The sequence below is a fragment of the Bubalus bubalis genome, chromosome 24 (genome assembly GCF_019923935.1).
Source record: "Bubalus bubalis isolate 160015118507 breed Murrah chromosome 24, NDDB_SH_1, whole genome shotgun sequence".
Classification (NCBI taxonomy): Eukaryota; Metazoa; Chordata; class Mammalia; order Artiodactyla; family Bovidae; genus Bubalus; species Bubalus bubalis.
In genome coordinates, this window is record NC_059180.1 from 5,319,615 (window position 1) to 5,336,936 (window position 17,322).

At 44.3% G+C, this 17,322-nt stretch overlaps 1 protein-coding gene across 2 annotated transcripts; it reads right to left on the bottom strand.

Moving 5' to 3' along the window:
* Positions 1-263: 263 nt before the first annotated feature.
* ZNF394 (zinc finger protein 394) lies at positions 264-14,680 on the bottom strand. 2 transcript variants are annotated; one of them, XM_006041303.4, is made up of 3 exons: positions 12,498-14,680; positions 5,356-5,482; positions 264-1,659 (listed from the first exon to the last, which is right to left on the bottom strand). In XM_006041303.4, the coding sequence occupies exons 1-3, from the start codon at positions 12,906-12,908 to the stop codon at positions 269-271; spliced, it is 1,929 nt and encodes a 642-aa protein (XP_006041365.3). In that variant the 5' UTR covers positions 12,909-14,680; the 3' UTR covers positions 264-268. The 2 variants fall into 2 exon arrangements, with proteins under 2 accessions (XP_006041365.3, XP_006041366.3); XM_006041304.4 differs by lacking the exon at positions 5,356-5,482 and having other exon boundaries at positions 12,498-12,833.
* Between the last annotated feature and the right edge of the window lie 2,642 nt (positions 14,681-17,322).

The window sequence follows — 17,322 nt, forward strand, 5'->3', positions numbered from 1 at the left end:
AGGGCAGAACTCTGATGGGCCATCTTTGCTCTTGCTGAAAGTATGTTCTGGGGAGAGGGGGGTGCTCCTGACTCAGACCCTCCTCCTTCAGGGCAACAGGCTCTCAAAGGGCATCCCGAGACTAGTTGAACTCAGTCTATCTTGGGTGTGATGGCAAAAGGCAATACAATCCATGATTACTGAAATACTCCAAAGAATATAGTTTCTGGAAAGAGAGAAAGAGAAGGAGGGAAAGAGAATGGAATAAAATGACTCATGCAGAAGCAGGTCAAAATGATGGGACTTTATTTCTGTGGATTCTTTGGTGTCGGACGAGGTGTGAGCTCTGTCTGAAGCTGCCCCCACAGTCGAGACATCTGTAAGGTTTCTCTCCGGTGTGAGTTCTCCGGTGTTTAATGAGGGTCGCGCTCTGACTGAAGTGCTTCCCGCACACAGAACACCCGTAGGGCTTCTCGCCGGTGTGGATCCTCTGGTGTTTGGAGAGGTCGGAAGAGCGTTTGAAGCTCTTGTTGCACTCCTCACACGTGTGGGGTCGCTCCCCCTTGTGTGTCCTCTGGTGTCTAAAACGACTGGAGGTGCGGCAGTTCTCCCCGCACTCCTTACACGTGTAGTGCTTCTCCCCTAGGTGGGTTCTCTGATGCCGGCTGAGGTGTGAGCTCTGTCGGAAGCTGTCCCCACACCTGGGACACGTGTAGGGCTTCTCTCCGGTGTGTGTCCGCTGGTGTTTAATGAGGGTCGCGCTCTGACTGAAGCGCCTCCCACACACAGGACACCCGTAGGGCTTCTCGCCGGTGTGGATCCTCTGGTGTTTGGAGAGGTCGGAGCAGCGTTTGAAGCTCTTGTCGCACTCCTCACACAAGTAGGGTCGCTCCTCATTGTGTGTCCTCTGCTGACTAAAATGGCTGGAGGTGTGGCAGGTTTCCCTGAAGTTGTTACAGGTATAGTGCTTCTCCCCCAGGTGGGTTCTCTGATGTCGACTGAGATTTGAGCTCTGTCGGAAGCTGTCCCCACACTTGGGACACGTGTACGGCTTCTCACCGGTGTGTGTCCTCTGGTGTTTAATGAGGGTGGCGCTCTGACTGAAGCGCCTCCCACACACAGAACACCCATAGGGCCTCTCCCCAGTGTGGATTCGATGGTGTTTAAGGAGGTCGGAACGCTGTTTGAAGCTCTTCTCACAGCTGTCACATGTGTAAGGTCTTTCTTCATGGAACCACCTCTGAGTCTCAAATAGGCCCGAATGATGGCGATTTTCCTCACTGTTGAGAGATTCATGAGGTTTCACTATGTCTAACCTGTGTTGGCAGTTGTTCCCATATTCATCCCCAGTGACGGGTCTCCTTGCTGTTGGGACGTACTGACCAGGAACAAAGTCTGAACTCTCAGCACTGGTCCTGAATTCTTTGTTTTTGACGTCTCCTTCTTCGCTGGGACCATTCCTGAGATCTGAGATGTGGGTGACTCCCTGATCTTCAGGAGAATTTTCACGTTTTAGCGATGAGGGGTCTCCCAAGGACTTCTCTCTCCTGTCCTGGGCATCACCACACTCAGAAGATAGGGGAGCCTTCTCCTGAAATCCTTGTAGCTGCCCTTGAAGCTCCACTTCTAGAATTTCTTGCTTTGGAATCAACTCTTTGTTCTCAATTCTGGTTTCCGAACCTGAAATATTAAAATACGAGTTGCTGACATTTCATCCCCTGGCAGGAGTGATTAAGAAACTGCTAGCAGAGAAACAACGCCCCCAAAGCCCTTTTCATGTTCTCTATGAAACCACTCCTGAAGTTAAATTATTTTAATTAACCTGTCAAATGTGTTTACCTGTACAAATCTTGTTTCTTTCCTTTTATACTTGTGTCTACACCCACCAACCCATCTCTCTTCCCCTAACCCCACTTCATAAGAACACAGGGAGAAACAGACAAGAACGATTGGCATAATACTCTGTGTAATAGTGAAAAACTAGAAGCCTTAACATCTGTTGACAGAATGGATAAGTGAATATTAGGATGAAATATATAGAGATGTTAAAATGAATAAACTAGAGCTACATGTATCAACATGGCTAAAAATCCCAAAAATGTGGAGAAAAAAAGGCAAGGTGCAAAAGAACCATACAGTAATACAACGTATGCTGAGGCTGCTGCTAAGTCGCTTCAGTCATGTCCGACTCTGTGTGACCCCACAGACGGCAGCCCACCAGGCTCCCCGGTCCCTGGGGTTCTCCAGGAAGAACACTGGAGTGGGTTGCCATTTCCTTCTCCAATGCATGAAAGTGAAAAGTGAAACTGAAGTCGCTCAGTCGTGTCTGACTCTTTGCGACCCCGTGGACTGCAGCCTACCAGGCTCCTCTGTTCATGGGATTTTCCAGGCAAGAGTACTACAGTGGGTTGCCATTGCCTTCTCCGAATACAATGTATATATACCATAAAAACATGTCAAAATACTATATATGTTTACATACATTTATATATATGCATACACAGAGTGATATTGAATGGTTTGCCTTGGAAACAAACAGAGATCATTCTGTCGTTTTTGAGATTGCATCCAAGTACTGCATTTCGGACTCTTTTGTTGACCATGATGGCTACTCCATTTCTTCTGAGGGATTCCTGCCCGCAGTAGTAGATATAATGGTCATCTGAGTTAAATTCACCCATTCCAGTCCATTTCAGTTCACTGAATCCTAGACAGCCATGACATTCACTCTTGCCATTTCTTGTTTGACTACTTCCAATTTGCCTTGATTCATGGACCTGACATTCCAGGTTCCTATGCAATATTGCTCTTTACAGCATCGGACCTTGCTTCTATCACCAGTCACACCCACAGCTGGGTATTGTGTTTGCTTTGGCTCCATTCCTTCATTCTTTCTGGAGGTATTTGTCCACTGATCTCCAGTAGCATATTGGGCACCTACTGACTTGGGGAGTTCCTCTTTCAGTATCCTATCATTTTGCCTTTTCATACTGTTCATCCCTTATGATTATAGAGTGGAAGTGAGAAATAGATTTAAGGGCCTCGATCTGATACATAGAGTGCCTGATGAACTATGGAATGAGGTTCATGACACTGTACAGGAGACAGGGATCAAGACCATCCCCGTGGAAAAGAAATGCAAAAAAGCAAATGGCTGCCTGGGGAGGCCTTACAAATAGCTGTGAAAAGAAGAGAAGTGAAAAGCAAAGGAGCAAAGGAAAGATATAAGCATCTGAATGCAGAGTTCCAAAGAATAGCAAGAAGAGATAAGAAAGCCTTCTTCAGCGATCAATGCAAAGAAATAGAGGAAAACAACAGAATGGGAATGACTAGAGATCTCTTCAAGAAAATTAGAGATACGAAGGGAGCATTTTGTGCAAAGATGAGCTCGATAAAGGTCAGAAATGGTATGGACCTAACAGAAGCAGAAGATATTAAGAAGAGGTGGCAAGAATACACAGAAGAACTGTACAAAAAAGATCTTCACGACCCAGATAATCACGATGATGTGATCACTCACCTAGAGCCAGACATCCTGGAATGTGACGTCAAGTGGGCTTTAGAAAGCATCACTACGAACAAAGCTAGTGGAGGTGATGGAATTCCAGTTGAGCTATTCCAAATCCTGAAAGATGATGCTGTGAAAGTGCTGCACTCAATATGCCAGCACATTTGGAAAACTCAGCAGTGGCCACAGGACTGGAAAAGGTCAGTTTTCATTCCAATCCCAAAGAAAGGCAATGCCAAAGAATGCTCAAACTACCGCACAATTGCACTCATCTCACACGCTAGTAAAGTAATGCTCAAAATTCTCCAAGCCAGGCTTCAGCAATATGTGAACCGTGAACTTCCTGATGTTCAAGCTGGTTTTAGAAAAGGCAGAGGAACCAGAGACCAAATTGCCAACATCCGCTGGATCATGGAAAAAGCAAGAGAGTTCCAGAAAAACATCTATTTCTGCTTTATTGACTATGCCAAAGCCTTTGACTGTGTGGATCACAATAAACTGTGGAGAATTCTGAAAGAGATGAGAATACCAGACCACTTGACCTGCCTCTTGAGAAACCTGTATGCAGGTCAGGAAGCAACAGTTAGAACTGGACATGGAACAACAGACTGGTTCCAAATAGGAAAAGGAGTATGTCAAGGCTATATATTGTCACCCTGCTTATTTAACTTCTATGCAGAGTCCATCATGAGAAATGCTGGACTGGAAGAAACACAAGCTGGAATCAAGATTGCCGGGAGAAATATCAATCACCTCAGATATGCAGATGACACCACCCTTATGGCAGAAAGTGAAGAGGAACTAAAAAGCCTCTTGATGAAAGTGAAAGTGGAGAGTGAAAAAGTTGGCTTAAAGCTCAACATTCAGAAAACGAAGATCATGGCATCTGGTCCCATCACTTCATGGGAAATAGATGGGGAAACAGTGTCAGACTTTATTTTTCTGGGCTCCAAAATCACTGCAGATGGTGACTGCAGCCATGAAATTAAAAGACGCTTACTCCTTGGAAGGAAAGTTATGACCAACCTAGATAGCATATTCAAAAGCAGAGACATTACTTTGCCAACAAAGGTTCGTCTAGTCAAAGGCTATGGTTTTTCCTGTGGTCATGTATGGATGTGAGAGTTGGACTGTGAAGAAGGCTGAGCGCTGAAGAATTGATGCTTTTGAACTGTGGTGTTGGAGAAGACTCTTGAGAGTCCCTTGGACTGCAAGGAGATCCAACCAGTCCATTTTGAAGGAGATCAGCCCTGGGATTTCTTTGGAAGGAATGATGCTAAAGCTGAAACTCCAGTACTTTGGCCACCTCATGCAAAGAGTTGACTCATTGGAAAAGCCTCTGATGCTGGGAGGGATTGGGGGCAGGAGGAGAAGGGGATGACAGAGGATGAGATGGCTGGATGGCATCACTGACTCGATGGACGTGAGTCTGGGTGAACTCCGGGAGTTGGTGATGGACAGGGAGGCCTGGTGTGCTGTGATTCATGGGGTCGCAAAGAGTCGGACACAACCGAGCGACTGAACTGAACTGATACACAAGTGTATATGTGGCTACATGTATATGTAGAAAGAATATAAAACAGGCATAGAAATGGTAAGTCAGGATATTGGTCACTTCTGGAGGAGTGAGGGGATAGCTTTCGAGGGGGTACACAGAGCTTCACCTGGTGCTATGGCTGTAATATATGCAGCAAAATAAAAAGCTGAATCTATCACCTAACAATATAGAACAGAAAGTCTTGCCTCAGTCACAAAAGGGGCTTGAAGGCTCTCAATCTCTGTGAATGGCAGCCTGGCTCAGGGATTTTCTGAAGCAAGCCCTCCACCAGTCACACCCAGCTGGAGACAGGCAGAGGCCCAGCACTTACTTGGTGAGACTGCATTTCCATGATCCTTCGGTGCACTCTCCCTGAAGAAGTGCTTCTGTGCTGGGTCCAGACGCTCCCACTCCTCCCAGGTTAGAGACACGGCCACATCCTGGACTGTCACCAACCCCTGTAACAACATGAGACCTCCCCTCAGCACCTGCCGTCCCAGTGAGAGAGTCATTTCCTAGGCAGGTTGATAAGAAGTCTAGGCGTCCGCAAGGAGAGAGGGGTCCGAAATTCTCAAGGAGGAAGAAAGGACAAACTTTTTTTCCTCTACATTCCTTAAGATTATATAACAATAATCTATCCTGCCTGAGGACAGTCTCTGGATTAAACCTTCTGACTAATTCTGTTATCTTAAAATGTTAATTATGGGAGTAGATCTGGTGAGGTCTTTACAACCTCCAGACATTCTTTGGATTCACTGGAGAGTATTTAACTCCATTGCTAAGGCTAGCAAGGGGGTACTCTTTCTACCCCCTTCTCATGTCTATGTCAGAAGCTTTCTCTATCTCCTTTATACTTTAATAAAACTTTATTACACAAAAGCTCTGAGCGATCAAGTCTTGCCTATGGCCCCGGATTGAATGGATAGAATTCTTCTCCAGAGGCCAAGAATCCTGGTGTCTTTGCATGATTCAGCAACAACCTTTCATCTTGGGGGCTCGTCTGGGATTCTTCAGGACAAGATGGGAGCTAATAATTCTAGCCTCATCCTGTGAACTGTATCCTGAAAAACTGGGATAGTTTTGATCCCCAGGGCTTAAAGAAGACACACGTGGTCTTCCTATGTGATACTGCATGGCCACGGTATCCATTGGAGGTTCTCTTAATTCTGTTTTACAATTAGACCGGTTATGTAGAAAACAAGGGAAATGGGTAGAAGTAGCCTACGTGTTGACCTTTTTCTCTCTGTGAAATATACCAGACTTATGTCCTAAGGGTATAAATTTGGGTGTGACTCCTTCAGCTCCCTCCAGTCCTCCTAGTTTGCTAGATGAGAAGGAGGACAGGAGACAAAGAGATAAAGAAAAGCAGGTTTCTCCAATCTATTCCTGGGATCATATGCGCAGAGCAGCCAGAGACTGAGGAACAGCCACACAAGCTGTTGCCTCTTCATGAAGCACCCACCGGGAGAAATAATCAGTCTATGAGAGTTAATATTAGTAAGCCTTTTCTTATCAAGAAATGCAAAGAATTAAGGAGGATCTGGGAGACTATTTAGAGGACCCAGAAAAATATATTAGAGCTTTTAAAGGTGTTACTCTGGTTTATGACCTTACTTGGAAGGGTGTATATTTTGGGACAAATGCTGACTCCTGACTCAAAGAGTTGAGTTTTGGGAAAAGCGGTTGCTTATGGAGATGAATGGCTTGGTAATGAATCAGTAGGGAAGAGGGAGGACGAGATAGCGGCCCTCCCCACTGGGAATTAGGCGGTCCCAACTACAGAACCAGACTGGGACTACAACACAGCTAAAGGAAGATGGGATCAGAGTCATTTTGTCAGATGCATTCTTGAAGGACTCAGGCAGGCACGTGCTAAGCCTTTAAACTATGGCAAATTGGCAAACACAGAACAGGAGAAGGAAGCTCCTGGTAAATTCCTAGATAGACTGAGAGAAGCCCTTCGCAGATTCACTGAGATTGATCCCAAAAGTGAAGAGGGAAAAGTGATCTTAAAGGATAGATTTCTCACTCAGTCAGCTCCAGATATCCGCTGTAAGCTATTAAAATGGGTGTATGGACCAAATCAGTCTTTAGATAATGTTACAACTGGCTCAGTCTATTATGGTAGGGAATTTGAGGAAAAGAAAGAAAGGTAGAAAAGGACAAAGGAACAGGCGGAAGCCCTCACAATAGCTATGAGAACAGTTGTTAAACAGCCTGAGAAAAATGCCCAGAGGGGCCCAGGTGAAAAGGGATGGGCTTGCTATTACTGTGGAAAGGAGGGGCACCTCAAGTGGGATTGCCCTCAGGCATCTAAGCCGCCCCTGGCTCCATGTCCGGTCTGCAAGGGACCACACTGGAGGAGAGACTGCCCCCAGAGGCGTAGGTTTCAGGGGTCAGACTCTCAAGACAATCAGGACTAAATGTGCCCGGGGGTCCCCACACAAGCTCCAGTCCTAATTACACCTGAGGAACCCCGGGTATCAATAACTGTGTGTGGGGGCAATCTGTTGATTTACTTTTAGATACTGGGGCAACTTACTCCCTGCTTACTGAAGCCCGTGGCCCACTTTCTTCCTGATCCGCTTCCGTAACGGGACTGTCTGGATGAGCCAAAAGGTATTACTTCAGTGTTTCTGTCAGTTGTGACTGGGATTCTTTGCTATTTTCGCACGTGTTTCTGATCGTGCCAGAGTCTCCCTCATCCCCTTTGGGGAGGGATATACTGAGCAAGGTCCATGCCTCTGTTTTCATGAATATGGAGCCCTCCCTTTCTCTCCCTTTAATTGAACAAAATATAAATCCTAGAGTATGGGCTGATGGAAAATCTGTGGGTTGAGCACAAAATGCTATTCCTGTAGTTGTCAAGCTCAAAAACCCGCACTTATTTCCACATAAGAAGCAGTATCCAGTGAAACCTGAGGTTAAGGAAGGGTTAAAACCCATCATCGAGAATTTAAAGGAGCAAGGGCTATTGATTCCATGTAACAGTCCATACAACACTCCTATTTTGGGTATAAAGAAATCAAATGGTAAATGGAGACTAGTTCAAGATTTACGAATAATAAATGAGGTTGTAGTTCCTTTACACCCCTTGGTGCCTAATCCTTGTACTCTATTGTCTGAAATTCCTGAACGAGCCAAATATTTCTCAGTAATTGATTTGAAAGATGTCTTCTATTCAGTGCCTTTGCGGAGGAAAGTCAATTTCTCTTTGCCTTTGAAGACCCTACGCAGTCAGCTTCTCAGTTAACCTGGACAGTTTTGCCCCAGGGATTTCGTGACAGTCCTCCCTTATTTGGACAAAGTTTGTCATGGGATTTACAAAACTTTTAATAGCTCCGAAGCAGTGATGTAACAATATGTAGATGGTATTTTGCTCTGTGCTGAGACAGAGGAAGCTTGTTCATGAGCCTCAGAAGATTTCTTAAACTTTCTGGCAGGCTGCAGTTACAAGGAATCAAGAGAAAAGGCTCAGCTTTGTCAACAATCTGTTAGATATCTGGGCCTAATCATATCAGAAGGGACTAGGGCCATAGGCCCTATAGAATTAAACCTATACTAAATCATCCCCTACCTATGACTTTACGACAACTGAGAGGAATTTTGGAACTCACAGGCTACTGTAATTGGATTCCGGGTTACGGGGGAACTTGCCCAGCCTTTATAGAGCCAGACATCCTGGAATGTGAAGTCAAGTGGGCCTTAGAAAGCATCACTACGAACAAAGCTAGTGGAGGTGATAGAATTCCAGTTGAGCTATTCCAAATCCTGAAAGATGATGCTGTGAAAGTGCTGCACTCAATATGCCAGCACATTTGGAAAACTCAGCAGTGGCCACAGGACTGGAAAAGGTCAGTTTTCATTCCAATCCCAAAGAAAGGCAATGCCAAAGAATGCTCAAACTACCGCACAATTGCACTCATCTCACACGCTAGTAAAGTAATGCTCAAAATTCTCCAAGCCAGGCTTCAGCAATATGTGAACCGTGAACTTCCTGATGTTCAAGCTGGTTTTAGAAAAGGCAGAGGAACCAGAGACCAAATTGCCAACATCCGCTGGATCATGGAAAAAGCAAGAGAGTTCCAGAAAAACATCTATTTCTGCTTTATTGACTATGCCAAAGCCTTTGACTGTGTGGATCACAATAAACTGTGGAAAATTCTGAAAGAGATGGGAATACCAGACCACCTGACCTGCCTCTTGAGAAACCTGTATGCAGGTCAGGAAGCAACAGTTAGAACTGGACATGGAACAACAGACTGGTTCCAAATAGGAAAAGGAGTACGTCAAGGCTGTCTATTGTCACCCTGCTTATTTAACTTCTATGCAGAGTCCATCATGAGAAATGCTGGACTGGAAGAAACACAAGCTGGAATCAAGATTGCTGGGAGAAATATCAATAACCTCAGATATGCAGATGACACCACCCTTATGGCAGAAAGTGAAGAGGAACTAAAAAGCCTCTTGATGAAAGTGAAAGTGGAGAGTGAAAAAGTTGGCTTAAAGCTCAACATTCAGAAAACGAAGATCATGGCATCCGGTCCCATCACTTTAGGGGAAATAGATGGGGCAACAGTGGAAACAGTGTCAGACTTTATTTTTTTGGGCTCCAAAATCACTGCAGATGGTGACTGCAGCCATGAAATTAAAAGACGCTTATTCCTTGGAAGGAAAGTTATGACCAACCTAGACAGCATATTCAAAAGCAGAGACATTACTTTGCCAACAAAGGTTCGTCTAGTCAAAGGCTATGGTTTTTCCTGTGGTCATGTATGGATGTGAGAGTTGGACTGTGAAGAAGGCTGAGCGCTGAAGAATTGATGCTTTTGAACTGTGGTGTTGGAGAAGACTCTTGAGAGTCCCTTGGACTGCAAGGAGATCCAACCAGTCCATTCTGAAGGAGATCAGCCCTGGGATTTCTTTGGAAGGAATGATGCTAAAGCTGAAACTCCAGTACTTTGGCCACCTCATGCAAAGAGTTGGCTCATTGGAAAAGACTCTGATGCTGGGAGGGATTGGGGGCAGGAGGAGAAGGGGATGACAGAGGATGAGATGGCTGGATGGCATCACTGACTCGATGGACGTGAGTCTGGGTGAACTCCGGGAGTTGGTGATGGACAGGGAGGCCTGGTGTGCTGCGATTCATGGGGTCGCAAAGAGTCGGACACGACTGAGCAACTGATCTGATCTAATCTGATAGCTGCAACTTAGCAGGCCCGAACCGACAAACTGGTTTGGTCTCCAGATACTCAAAAGGCTTTTAAGGTTCTTCAGACTGCTCCCCTGCAAGCTCCCACTCTGAGCTTGGCCACAGGGTCAGAATTTAATTTGTCACTGAAAGAAAAGGTATGGTCTTGGGAGTTTTGACACAACCCCAAGGGCCTCACCAGCAACCTACTGCTTATCTAAGCAGAGAATTAGATGTAATTTCACGTGGGTGGCCCCACTGCCTAAGAGTAATTGGGGCAGCGGAAGCTTTAAAAATAATTAGTGGATGAAACCTTACTGTACTGACTTCTCATGTTGTGAATGGAATCTTAAATTCTAAGGTTAATATTTGGATGACAGTAGGCTTCTTAAATATCAAACATTGTTATAGACCCTTAAGCCTTGGAATTAACTAGTTATGTAACTCAGCTCTCAGCTTTTCAACAGGCATTAACAGAACTCCAGGAGACGACTCCTGACCCAGTCTCTGAGTCAAGCAAGTCTCTATTTGAGCCAGGAACTGAGGTCCTCATAAAAACATTGGGATCTGGGGGCCAATCCCTCGAGCCCCTCTGGGAAGGCTGGGCCTGATAATCTATGTGAGCCTACTTCTGCTGACTCCAAAAATCCTGAGTCTGCCATTTGATCCTCAAGACAATGCCTTCCTGTCTTGGGCTCACTCCTATGCAGCATTTCACAGTCTAACTGCTGGGTCTGTGGAGCACTCCCCTCTTCATCAGTGGAAGGATTCCCAGGGTGGACATCTCCACTTCAAGGAAAAGACTTTCTCAAAGTCTGCAAATACCTTCAACAATCGCACGTGATGCCTCTTCTTAAACTGATGACATCTAACAACCTTAACAGACTGATTTAACTATGGACATAATGTGACTTTTCATTTTGATTTTAACTTGGTTTAATGACTATTTTGCCTTACGTCTGTAACTGTATAATGGAGTTTTCTAACCATCTAAAAGCTTTTAAGTTACAAATGGTTGTCCAAGCTCCTATGAGTGCCACTGCCTCCTCCAACTATTACTTGGGGCCCCTGGATCAGAGACCCTCAATACGAGGGTTAGAAGAATATGTTGCCTCAACTATTTAGGGACCACACCCCTAAACAGCAGGAAGTAGTTATGGAACAAGAACGATGCCCCTTTCCCTTGGCAACATAATTCTCCTAAAAGAAAAGAGGGGAATGAGAGAGTCATTTCCTAGGCAGGTTGATAAGAAGTCTAGGCGTCCGCAAGGAGAGAGGGGTCTGGAATTCTCAAGGAGGAAGAAAGGACAAGCTGTTTTTCCTCTACATTCCTTAAGATTATATAACAATAATGTATCCTGCCTGATTAAGTCTCTGGATTAAACCTCCTGGTTAATCCTGTTATTTTAAAATGTAAATTATGGGAGTGGGTCTGGCCTTTACAAGGACTATATAATAATAATGTATCCTGCCTGAGGACAGTCTCTGGATTAAACCTTCTGACTAATTCTGTTATCTTAAAATGTTAATTATGGGAGTAGGTCTGGTGAGGTCTTTACAACCTCCAGACATTCTTTGGATTCATTGGAGAGTATATAACTCCATTGCTAACTCTTTCTACCCCCTTCTCACGTCTATGTCAGAAGCACAGCAACAGTCAGATGGAAGAGATGCATTGGGCAAGGCTGGAGGGGGGGTGGTCCTAAGCTCAGGAGCTTCCCTCCCCTTGGAGGTGGGATGGGGGAAGGGTTGTGTTACCCTCCCACTTAAGTAGATGCGCATACCAACTGGGAAGCTCTCTCAACCCCATACTCTTGTGATTTTATGGAGGCTTAATCATGTAGGCAGGATCAATTATTAACTCCATTTCCAGCCTCTCTTCCTTCTCTGCAGTATCATTATCAATTGAGGGAGGAGGGAGGAAGTCATCCAAAGCGTTAAAAAGTAAAAGGATGCTCACATTCAAAGTGGTGAGGAACTGCTGTTCTTATACATCGTTTAAGGACACTTTCCACCTTGACATCTTTCTTTCCCAAACAATCTAGTTAGACACGAGGGTGTCTTACACTGAATAAACAATACTTCTGTGCCAGTTTCGTGCGGAAAGGTCTACAACTCAAGGACCTCTTCCTGGACGGATGTTACCGCTTCTTACAAAGGAAAGAATGTTTCATGCACATCCTAAAGTTCACGCAAAATGTAATAAGGAAGTAAAGAACTTCTGAAACCCATAGCATCCCTCACACCTCCATCCCCACTCCCAGAACACTTCCACTCCTCACCTGGCGTGAGGTCCCAGCAGGCTGCCTCTGAAGAGACCGCACCAGGGCGGCCGCCTCCTCCCCGCTCTGCGGGCAGTGCTTCCGCACCCAGGCTTGGATCTCCTGGGGCAGGATAGTCAGGAACTGCTCCAGCACCAGCAGCTCCAGGATCTGCTCTTTCGAGTGCACCTCTGGCCTCAGCCATCGACAACAAAGTTCCCTGAGCCGGCTCAGCGCCTCTTCCGGTCCAGCCACCTCCTGATAACGGAACTGCCTAAAATGACATCGGAAAGTTTCGGGATCCGGACAGTCCCAGGGCCGGTCGGACTCCCCACTTCCGAGGGAGTCTTCCTCCACTTTCACTGTCCAAAGTCCATCACCTAGGGCCGGAGGGGCGATCGTGCTTTGACTTGCGGTCCAGCTCCAACTCATCCTTCTCTCGCTCGTGCGCACTTTCCCGGAGTTCCACCTTCAGCTGAGGTGACAGTAAACCCAGCAAGAAGCCGCAGAACACATCGGATCTCCCCAAAGAAGCGGCTGCCGACTGTCGGGTCCTAAACGAGATCCCACCTCCCCGAGCCCCTCCCAGACTCCTCCTACCCAGAAACCGCTACCCTACCTCAGTTCAGTTCAGTTCAGTTCAGTCGCTCAGTCGTGTCCGACTCTTTGCGACACCCTACCTGAAGCTGTCAAATCCCGCGACAAAAAATTACGAACAGCCCGAGTCGGAAGTGCGTCACCGGCTCCCTGCGGTGCCCACCCCTCGGGGCATTTCCGGGGCCCCTCTAGGCTCCTCGGAAGAGTGATGTGCATCTCTGTGGTTTGTTATCTTTAACCTTTTCCAGAGGTACTCTTGGTGGCTCACACGGTAAAGAAACCGTCTGCAATGCGGGAGACTTGGGTTCAGTCCCTGGGTTGGGAAGATCCCCTGGAGAAGGGAACGGCTACCCAGTCCAGTATTCTCGCCTGGAGAATTCCATGAACAGGGGAGCCTGGCCGACTACAGTCCATGGGATCGCAAAGAGGAGGACACGAAGAGTCGTACACGACTGAGCGACTTTCACTTTCACCTTGTAGTGTGGAGCTTACAGTCCTTAAGGTTGCAGATATTCCTCCTTTAAAAATAAATGTCATTCCTTTTGAATTGACAATCTTTCATCTTTAGATTAAGTATGAGAAGGAATCTTATTGTTTCAAAGAGGGAAAAAAAGAAAAGAAAAATATCAAACCTGTTTTTCACTTGCATTCCTTTGTATGAAATACATAATCAAAATTTTGAAAAAAAAAAATCATTCAAAAGCAATCACATGCCTTAGCTTTGTAGCAACTTTCTTCTCAAAGTTGGCTCATCACCATGTTAAACATTTATACTAAGCTGGAGAATATATTTATCAAATTATATGTCTTATGTTTTAAAAGTATGTTTTATATGATAGTAAAATAAATTTAAAACAATAACTGTATATGAAAAATTGTATATGTGATAAAAATATGTACCATTCAATTGTTTCTATGTTTAATAAACATCACTTTTATTTGAGAATAACCAAAAGAAAGAATGTCATTCTTAACAAATTATCTGTGAAGAAAGTTGTATAAATTTGGTTTCAGGGAAAGTTAAAAGTTCCAGTTGTACAATAAAGTGGTCATTGATCCATCGGTTACACTTAGGCAAGACAGAGTGTCTTCTACATGCTAAGGCATCACAGTTGACACTATAGATGCAAAACTGTGAAGATATATTCCCTGTCCTCAAGTTGCTCACAGTCTCCTAATGGAGACAGACACTTAAATTACAGGACAGTGTGGTAAATGCAATACTTTGAGGTGTATGCAGCATCTATTTGTATAAGCAGAGATGGAAATAAACAACCATGCCTGATGGGGAGTGTACAGTAAAAGGCTTCACAGAAAAGATTAAGTTTTAAAAGTCCATGTGGACTGAAGACATATTTTAATTTAAAATTGGGTTAAATATATAGGCAATAGTCGGACACAACTAAAGCAACTTAGCACACGCATACTTTAGTTTAACATTTACATTAAATCATCTGCATTATTTAAGAAATGAAGAATTATCTAAGCTACATGTGTGTGTGTTTCATGCTCAGCTGTGTCTGACTCTTTGTGATCCCAAGGACTGTAGTCTGCCAGGCTCCTCTGTCTGTGGGATTTCCCAGGCAAGAATACTGGAGTGGGTTGCCATTTCCTTCTCCAGGGGATCTTCCCAACCCACAGATTGAACTGGCATCTGCTGCTTGGCAGGTGAGTTCTTTACCACTGAGCCACCAGAGAAACCCTATGTAAGTTACATTAAGGTTAATTTCATTTAAAAAGCATTTGTTTAAGTACAATTAATGTCCTGATTTATGAATGAAAATTCCCAAGCAGGGTCAAGATTTCATACAACATATTTATGGATTAAAGCTTAAAATAAAAACTTTAAAAATTATTTCCAAATTATTTCCTGTGCAAAAGCACAGGTAGTCAATTCCTACTTTAGGTTTTAGCAGTTGTAGTGGCTGTACTAGTCTGTTGTGATCTGTTTTGATTGGACATTAATAGGACATGAAACAGGCAAAGGCAGATTTTTTCAGGATTATTTTTTATGTTGAACGTGAAAGTGTTAGTCGCTCAGTCCATGTAAATATAATCAAATATCTTGAGAGCTTGTCAAATATCTTATATAATGCACACATATGCATATATACTACACCAGTGTGTGAGCTAAGTCACTTCAGTCCTGTCTGACTCTGTGACCCCATAGACTGTAGCCTGCCAGGCTCCTCCATCCATAGAATTCTCCAGGCAAGAATATTGGAGTGGGTTGCCAGTTTCTTCTCCAGGGGATCTTCTCCACCCAGGGATTGAACTCGGGTCTCTTGCATGGTAGGAAGATTCTTTACCATCTGAACCACCAGGGAAGCCCAATTTTTATGTTAAAAATCACTTAAAGAGAAAAAAATTCACTACTCTCAAGGCTCATCTTTGTCATTTTACAAATCTGGAGCAACATGTGATAATTTAATGAGATAACTTGTTGAATGTTTACATCTCATCTCCCTAGGTGGTTTGAAAGTCTCTGGAGGGCAGAAATTTTACACAAGTCTACTTCTTCATCTGTGTGGGAATGCTATCATGATCTGGCAGGAAGTCAAAAGTTCTTTTTTGCAGGACAAGGCTTTGACTAGGATCAGGTTATCAAGGATGGTAAGGGAATTAGAACAATGCAAATTCACAAATAAAACTCTATGGCACAGGCAAATCTAGCTCCAGAAAACATCCATCTATGTAACTAGTAACAGAATCCAGAAGAGAATATTATGTACTATGAAGACAGTACAAGCATTTTTCATCTTCTCCCAGAGAAAGGAGATGTATTAATAGGTCTTCTTTCCTGTTGATTACCAGTTTGGCTCCACTAGTTTCAGTGTCTGGGTTGTATGACTGGTTTCTTATCATGATTTAGTGATTTGCTTAGCTCTTTCCTCCCTTTCTCCTGTAATGTAACTTTTGTCTTCACTTGCAGAACATCAAGTGCTTTCATCTGCTCCCACTGATATCACTGAATGATATATTTTTGTGTTCCCAATGCCTTTTCTGGTGCTTTTTTCATAGAAGTTAACTGAAGAAATGTCTCATCTTTTAAAAAAATAATTCAGTGCAAGTAAATAAAGTGAGAAAAGGAAAAAAAGTAGGGATAAATAAGATGGAGCCAGGGATAGGACAGGATTAGAACTTACCCACTGTACACTCCTGTATACTGACAAAAGATAGCTCATAGTTCTGCTTTGAGAAACCTCAGCAGCCAATTCAAGAAGAAAACAAGATCAGTTACATGAGCAAACTATTATAATGGCTTAGGAGAAATCCAGCTATTCTTAGTATCAAGAGGGAAGAGAAATTTATAGTCATAAGAGTCGCAAAGAGTCGGACACGACTGAAGCAACTTAGTACTCAAGCACGCCTCCACCCTATATAAGATGCTTTAAAACAATATACCTCTGACCCTCTTTCCACGTTTTGCTTTGAGTGCTCCCGGTTTGCTAACTTTTTAGTATGTACACAATAAACTTTCACTAATTACTACTCAGCGATTCAATGGTTTCACGTCTTTGTTTGTTTGGTTTTTTTTTTTTTTTTTGGCCGGAACTTTTTACGATTCTAAATATAAAAAGTGAAACCATAAAAATACATTGCACAAACCGCAGTGTCAATTTAAGCTTCTCCAGCTATAGATCTCTTTGAGGATAGTAGGAATTTTTTGCATTTTTTCGTTCATAAGGTAGACCACGGCACGAGCAAGCCATTCTCAAAATCCCATCTCGGATTTGAGTGAAAATTCACAACGTACTATATAAAAATAAAACTCCTGGGAGTATCGAAGGATTTGCTGTTGTTCAGTCGCTTAAGTCGTATCCGGTTCTTTGCGACCCCATGGACTGCAAGTCAGGTTTCCTTGTCCTTCACATCTCCTGGAGTTTGCTCAAACTCACGTCCGTTGAGTCCGTGATGCCATCCAACCATCTCGTCCTCTGTCGTCCCCTTCTCCTGCCTTCAGGAGGATATATGCCTTCTAATTCAGAGTGGAGTCGGTGAGCCTCATTCACTTCGTGACTTGTACGACAAAGACTCTTGTCCTGTCTGTCGAGTAACTTCGCAAATGGATACAAAATGAGACTAAAGATAGGACCCCTCTTGGCTAGAGAAGCCCTGAAAACACCGCTCAAGAACTTCTCAAGAACGCGACGCGGACCTTCCGCCTTCTCTCCGCAGCCAGGAGGCGAGTCTCCAGACACATTCAGGCCTCCACTGGGGCCTCTGAAGAAACACCTCCCTGCTTCCC